Source organism: Eptatretus burgeri, chromosome 2 (genome assembly GCF_056783735.1).
Source record: "Eptatretus burgeri isolate ZD-2024b chromosome 2, Ebu_testis_v1, whole genome shotgun sequence".
Classification (NCBI taxonomy): Eukaryota; Metazoa; Chordata; class Myxini; order Myxiniformes; family Myxinidae; genus Eptatretus; species Eptatretus burgeri.
Genome location: NC_140962.1, coordinates 76349025 through 76356524, shown reverse-complemented (window position 1 = coordinate 76356524; position 7500 = coordinate 76349025). Strand labels below are relative to the sequence as shown.

At 40.6% G+C, this 7500-nt stretch overlaps 3 protein-coding genes across 6 annotated transcripts in view; 1 reads left to right on the top strand and 2 right to left on the bottom strand.

Annotated features, from left to right (window-relative positions):
- LOC147032369 (homeobox protein Hox-D8-like) overlaps window positions 1-2338 on the bottom strand; it is a 2768-nt gene extending 430 nt beyond the window's left edge. Inside the window, exons 1-2 of the mRNA XM_085869951.1 lie at window positions 1429-2338; window positions 1-906 (exon numbers count right to left, since the gene is read on the bottom strand). The exon at window positions 1-906 is cut by the window's left edge and continues 430 nt beyond it. Of these exons, the coding sequence (XP_085726077.1) occupies window positions 506-906; window positions 1429-1936 (909 nt within the window). The 5' untranslated portion in view covers window positions 1937-2338 and the 3' untranslated portion in view covers window positions 1-505. The remainder of the gene's footprint in view (window positions 907-1428) is intronic.
- Window positions 1-7500, top strand: part of LOC147032367 (uncharacterized) — a 284195-nt gene that overhangs the window by 159842 nt on the left and 116853 nt on the right. Inside the window, exon 3 of one of the 4 annotated variants that reach the window (XR_015055134.1) lies at window positions 759-883. The exons of the other annotated variants lie outside the window; for them this stretch is intronic. The gene's annotated coding sequence lies outside the window, so the exon portion shown is untranslated. Of the gene's footprint in view, window positions 1-758; window positions 884-7500 lie in introns of those variants that run through there. 4 annotated transcript variants of the gene reach the window in all.
- The window catches only part of LOC147032368 (homeobox protein Hox-A9-like), a 14989-nt gene continuing 12889 nt past the window's right edge, over window positions 5401-7500 (bottom strand). Inside the window, exon 3 of the mRNA XM_085869953.1 lies at window positions 5401-7389. Coding sequence (XP_085726079.1) covers window positions 7151-7389 — 239 coding nt within the window. The 3' untranslated portion in view covers window positions 5401-7150. The remainder of the gene's footprint in view (window positions 7390-7500) is intronic.

Genomic DNA, 7500 nt, shown 5'->3' with positions numbered 1-7500 from the left:
TGAGATCATCACAGACGTAAATGGTGTTCTTTTGAGCATAAAGATAAGAGCAATTTACGCTATTGTTGTGTAACACTTCTGCGTTTGTGCATATAATGACATGTTATATACAGGTAACATTGAACAGATCGATGTAAGTTGGTGCGTCAGAGTTCAGTCCTTTGGAATGGACACTGCAATCATGTTTGTAGCATACTCCACAATGAAATGTAACTGTTAAAGGGTTGAAAGATATGAGCAATGCTTTGAGCCAACATCTTTTGCACGCACATCAATTTGTGGAAGTTCGGAATATAGTTGTCGGCCAATAGCGATGCCCAAATATCCAGGTGCTCAAAATTATCCTGCCCCACCACCTCACCCCAACCAGCCTAGCCAAGCCTACCCCCCACCTATCCATCCAAACACCACACGGCCGACCAGAGCCTTTATAACATATTTAACGGCTCCCGTTAGCAGTTTTTCTTCTTCTTCCTCTTCCTTTACTTGTGGTGTTACAGGAGGGCTAGTGTAAGGGCCGAATGTTCGAGCCGCCATTCAGCTCGCTCGTTGGGGTTGCGACTTGCTGCTCGTGTTGTTGCTGCTGCTGCCGTTGTTGTTGCTGTTGTTCTTCTTCTTGTCCTTGCTGTTGTTGTTGTAATTGTGTTGAAGCTCCACCGTCAAGCTCCACTGGAGCCGTCTCGAGTGGTAGTTTTCCGGAAGGAAAAGCATCCTTGTTGTTTTCTTTTTTCCATTTCATGCGCCGGTTCTGAAACCAGATTTTCACCTGCCGCTCGCTCAAGCCCAGGGCGTGTGATACCTCCATGCGGCGTTTTCGAGTCAAGTACGGGTTGAAGAGGAACTCCTTCTCAAGCTCCAGGGTCTGGAAGCGTGAGTACGTCTGTCGACCCCGACGTCTTCCCGGCCCTGAAAAAAAAAACATATAATAAAGGAGGGAAAGGTACACTGTGTAAACGTACACAACGGGATTAGTCTTCCCTTCAAATTTGAATGCAAATGCTTTTAGGTCCATGGGAAGGTTGTTACAACGACTTTAAAATATGTGAGATATGCATCTCAGATAATAAAAACACAAAATACAGCCTTTTGTTCTCGTATTATTGCATATTAGAATGTGACATATATATATATATATATATATATATATATATGTATATATATATGTATATATATATGTATATATATATATATACATACATATATATATATATATGTATATATATATATGTATGTATATATATGTATATGTATATATATACATATATATATACATATACATATATATACATACATATATATATATACATACATATATATATATATATATATATACATATATAAAATCACACCCATGATGTTATGTGAATAAGTACAGGTCGAATTGTCTGCCTCAGAGAAGGGTGATGCAGCAAGCATGTACATGCTGACCTTGTGGTCTCATCCAAGGGAAGACCTGTGCCGCGTATGTGAAGTGCGGTGCATCGAGCTCTTCACTCAAGGCACCCACAGAGGATTTATAGTCAGGAAATTGTAACATGCCGCCGTCTTGTGGGCTTGTAAAAATGGGAGGCCGTGGCAGCGCGTCGTATCCATAAAACTTTGGCGCTTCGCTGTGACACGGCCCCGCGCTGCAGCCATTCCCAGGGTGGTACCCAGATCCCGGCACGAAGGCGGCTGTCCCACTGGTGGCCGATGGACACTGGGGACCCCCCGGACCTGCTACCGAGTGGTAGAAATCCTGAACCCCGCCGAGCTGTTGTAGCCCAGAGCCAGTGCTTGTGCCATAGACCACGGCCGCTGCTGCTGCAGCTGCTGCGCCTCTTCCTGCCGCAGCTGCCTGGACGTCCTGAGCGAAGCGACAGTCATAGTAGGTGGAGCGGAGCGAGTCTCCAGGTTTGTACTTGGTGAATAGCGAATTGACAAAGTACGAACTCATGGCAGCATTGAGGAAAGCCGAGAAGATGTAGATAGAGGAGGGGATCAGGAGGAGGAGAGGACTCTATAATCAGGGTTGATAGAGATAAGGTTTGCGTTTGCACTGCTATATGGCACCGTGGTGCCCGGGCGGCAGCAATGAGGGCTGAGTGGGTTCTACGACGCCCTGCAACGGGCCACGCGTTTCCATCGCAGAATCTCTTTTCCTGAACTACTTCGCTCCCGCCTCCCAGCGAGTGTCCAACTCACGCCTCACAGCCACCAACGGGCCAAAGAGCCCTTTCTTTTCCCCCCTCTCTCTTCCTTCTCCTTCTATCCGTCCCTCCTAGGATGCAACCACAAGGCACAGAGACTTTGGATAAGGGGAACCGCGGACGGATACAACACGACTGAAGCCGACACGGGACCGCATCACTGCAGCGACGATGTGGCGCGGAGAGCGTGTGTACATGCGAGGGGTATATTAAAATATGGCTTTAATACCCCATCATGGCTTTTTAGGAAATGCTTCCCTCGCTTTTTATCACAATACGCAGCATTCGACAATGGCCTTTCTCATGACCGATGTCATCACTCCTTGATTAATATGTGTGAGTTATTAGAGATATTCGTTGTGTAAAGATTCCACACAATTATAAATATACATATATTATACCGCATGATAATAGTGATAACAATTCTCATTGATACCACTCATAATCAGCCATGCAGTTGCATGCCGCACACCGTCGTTGCCGTGATTTTGAAGGTGCATTTCGTTGCCGTGCATGCATGATGTAAACAATTACCTTGTACATAATGTGAATTTTGAAATGCTTTCTGCTCTTCTTTTAATGGTTTAGAAAAGTCGATGGATTTGTTGTTCATGAGTTTAAACGATGGAAAGTTTTAATTCTTTTTTTGAAAAAAAAAAGGGAATTAAAAGACCAAAATCATGATGCTGTTAAAAGAACCACAGTAAAGTTGACATTTTGGTGAGAAATAAAATGTCTTAAGAAGCCATGGTGCTTCCATAAAAAATGGATTAAGAACAGACAGAATGTACTGATTTGAAATAACCAATGACAGTTATTTAACCAAGAATATAACATAATACCAGGACTTATAATTCGTTAAATGACGCAATAATTACAAGATTACACATTGAGGAAATGCTCAATTAATAACTGACTATACATTACTTACATTGTGTGATTGTTTCGTTTCATTGTTGCTGCTTTGCCCCACCAAGATGTTATGATTGACCATTCAGTGTTTGTGTGTGTATACATATATATATATATATATATATATATATATATATATATATATATATATATATATATATATATATATATATATATATATATATATATATATATGAAAACATATATCTACATATATGAAAAATATATGTATAATGTACAATTTGTACATCTATAATAAGTCAGTACTTAACACAAACTCATTTAGCAACAACTTTTAAGTTATATTTCCTCTGAATGCATGTTTTATCATTTAAACTTTCAAAAGAAGTGTGTCCCCTTATTTTTAATTATATATTAAAATGGGAGGTGAGGAGGACAAATTTACGGATTATCCCTCATGAGTTATTCGGTGCATTCCTGCGGCAGCTTCAAAGATGATAGCTCGATGGAAGGTATTTTGAAAGGAAGGGACAAGCTTTGGAAATTTAAATTGACTTCTGCATATAATAATAATAATAATGATAATAATTATATTAATAAAAAACAATAACGTAAATTGTCTTGAGGACCAACTCAAGAAAGATCCATCTACAGGAACAATTCTATGATGACAAAAAAATTTTTAGCATAAAATACATCTAAAAATACATTATTCTCTAAAATAACAGCTATAATTTTACTTTCACTGAAAAACCTTTTCACTATTAATATCGCAATTTTACAATGATTAAGATGTGCGATTACGATCGTTAACGTCGCAAATTGCAAAATACTCGTAAATGTTTGCAATTCATAATTTTATTCGAGGAATTATCTCTCGTTATGATGCTCAAAACCATCCGAATCACCCTTTACGGTCATTTATCAACGAACCGTAACACCTGTGCGACACGTGCCTGTCACTCAAGTGCCACAACATTGAGTGCAAAGCAAAACACGTTTGTGCCCAAAAAAAACAAAAATTAAGGAAAACCATGGCTATTTTTTAAAAATAAATATTTATGCAACGGGTTCTGATATATAGTACCGAAAGCATCTGCACAAATCAAAATGAATCCACGCGGGAGATTGTATCATATATCCATCGAAAAAAATGGCAGGGAGAGGATATGAAGAATGGCACCATATTGTTATATAGCTCGGTACCATGGTTATACATTGGACAATCGACTAGCCTTATCTCTGTATTGCCGGCCGTGGCCGGACACTGGGCAATCTCGGAGCAGACTGGGACTGATTAGGGTTCGGTGCGAGCCTGATGATCTGCTCATAGCGTGGAGTATGACTGCCACCTGCTGGAGGCATAGGGAGACGGTCGTATGGTGGTGCAGCAGTCGATTGCATGATCGCTTGGCGCAGCTTGAAACGAGCCTTTTCTATTCGCCGCGGGCTGTTGTAGAAAAACGTGAGCCCCTCACAAAAGAACCATCACAATAGCATCTATTGCCACCATAAAACGGTCTTTCCGGCCTCATGGCCGGCCGTTCACCCTGTTGTCGAGTCGCTTTTGTCCCGTTAGCCGCTGCATCCTCCAATCGACGTGCCCTAAAAGCCATTATCAAAGCACTCAGTTGGCATCTGAAATTTCCCTGAGCTCACAGGAAACCCTCCTCTTTACCACCTCGGTGATCGCTGCAGCCTCGCAGCCCTTCTATGCTCATCTAATTGTGAGAGATGCAAAAGGGGAATCCTCCACATCAAAGGATCTTCTCCTTGAGGCCCAGACCATCTGTCCCTGTGATGCTCGCTTCCAAGGCGCTTTTTCTGTGATTTCTATCCACCAACTCCTTTGCACCATTCCATTATAGACCTTTAACGAATATCTCATGAGATTTATAGTTCAAGGGAATTAGATTTCCTGTCGGAGAGGTCATATTAATGCACAGAAATGAACTTAGATGGATGCCTGATAATTGAATGAGTTTGTACTGCTACCTATGAATACTACTATTAATATAATAATTTTAATTACTATTTGCTTGTGCAAACATTTGACATATTTTTGGGCCATACAAAATCTTGCCAATAGTTCAGAGTAAGTTCACAAACCTGACCAGGTAAGGTAACTTTGTGGGGAAGAGTTTGCCACGGAATGCGCTCTATGGTTCAGTCGTCATCCGCACAAACAAACTATCGGAGCATAAGCATCCTGAAGCGAAGTTGAATTATTTTGTGACAAACTCTGCACATGTTCATGAGTTCATGCCCTCCATCCACCCAACACCCCCAGCACCAATCAAGCAAGCAGGATCGAAATGAAGAAACGAAAATCAGCTTGTTGTACTAATATTTATTATAATCACCAGACGGGAAAGGCATACTTATAAAACATTACAAAGGACTATCAATCCACTTTACAATTCACTTGATTTCCTTACGATTTAAAATATTACACAGAGGGTTTGTTGTGTACACAAAGATTTTAAATATTTTATCCATCTCAAATGCTGAGGGTTAATTCTACCTATACGTAAGCAATATAATATGCAACGTTGAACGCCTATGTAATGCAACCTGAGTTTGGTTCGCTTCCTACTTGTGCAAATGTTCGGCGTGCGTACCACGGAACAAAGCAACGCGTACTTTCTCGTTCAAGTATAAAAAGCCGAAAGATGGTTCTCCACAAGACACCAACTTTACAGATATATTCTCACGTTAATACAAAAATCTACGTTTACAAAATAAATAGCATCACAATCAAATAGTTAAAGGTTATAAATTAGTCATTCATTAGTGAGTTAGTTCGTTTGCACATCTAGATATGGCGAGAAGAAAAATAGAAAATACAAAGGAATTGTACCCGACACACAGTTTTGCAGGTGTGATTGAACAAGATTAAAAGGGATAAATAATAATAATCATCATCATCATAAAAATCCTCATGTCATTCGATAGACATTGTGCTCAAAAAAAATAGAAAGAAACGAGAAAACACCATTTCTTTTCCATTATAGTGGTTCGTCCCAAAGAATGAATGCCCTTAAAATATCACACTTATCTGGAATTAAAATGATTAATATTCTCAACACCACACTGTCATCTTGTCCCTTGTTTCTTTGATGGGGGTGTTCCATACATGATGATGCAGGTCTTTGTTTTGGTCCCTGGTTCATCTTCTACACTGCACCATGGCCGCCATGCGGAGACGTGACCGCCAAAGACGCACCATTAATATTATTATTATTATTATGAAAAAAAAAACAATAAAAAATAACAATAAATCCACAAAAGAAGGGTTTCCTCAGTATGAGGGACTGGGGTATGAGGGACTGGGGGGAGGGGACAAACAATAATAACTGCAGTAAACAACCATACAAAGCATGAGCACGCATTGAGAATCATGCACGGTATGGTAAAACAGCACTCTGGTGTGGTACACAATGGAACCATGGTACCGTATATGTTTTGCGCACGTTTTACGTGACTATATACCGAATGTACCATTGTATATATTTACCACTTATGCAAAATATATATACAAATGGAGAAAATGCTTTATGACAACAAATGATTCTCTGAGAATTAAAAGTGTTCCCCTTTTCCCACTACAATGTGATGAGCACTTATAACATTGAGACGCCTTAATGTAAATAGTAGATCTCAAGCTCGACGTGATGTCAGGATCACCAGGACCCTTGACCACACTGCAAATTCCAGGAAGGTTATACCACCCCGAATACTGGTATACAAATTGTAGAGAAGTATACAGCAGTGTACATTTGAAATCAATCTAAAAAGGTAGTTTCTGTCTTGTGCTGGGTATACCTTTCCAATATCCCTTCCACCTGAACACGTACACAATGCATATATATATATATATATATATATATATATATATATATATATATATATATATATACATATATACGTGTGTGTGTGTGTGTGTGTGTGTGTGTGTGTTTCCCACAAAACCCGAGATTACACAATCCCTTCTTATTTATCTCCCTTTGTCACGGGCCTGTTACAAAACCCATTGGCAGATCATATAAGCGCGACATCATAAAACGGGCCATTTGTAGTCAAAGGAGTCAATGGTCTTCACTCTTCTCTCGTTTCATCTTCTTCAGCTTCATCCGCCGGTTCTGGAACCAGATCTTCACTTGCCTCTCAGTCAGGTTCAGTACCCGAGCCACCTCATAGCGTCGATCCCGCGTCAGGTACATGTTGAACAGAAACTCTTTCTCCAGCTCCAGTGTCTGCTGCTTGGTATATGGGCAGCGCTTCTTGCGTCCGGCCCGTGCGTGGAGCCAGTTCGCTGAAGGGTCGGCTGGACGTGCGGGATGTGTGGGAAGAAGACAAGGGATGGAAGGGGAAGAAAGAAGGAGAAAGAAAGAAATCTCACCTTAGGGTTAATAAAGACAACAATCCCTAAGGGGAA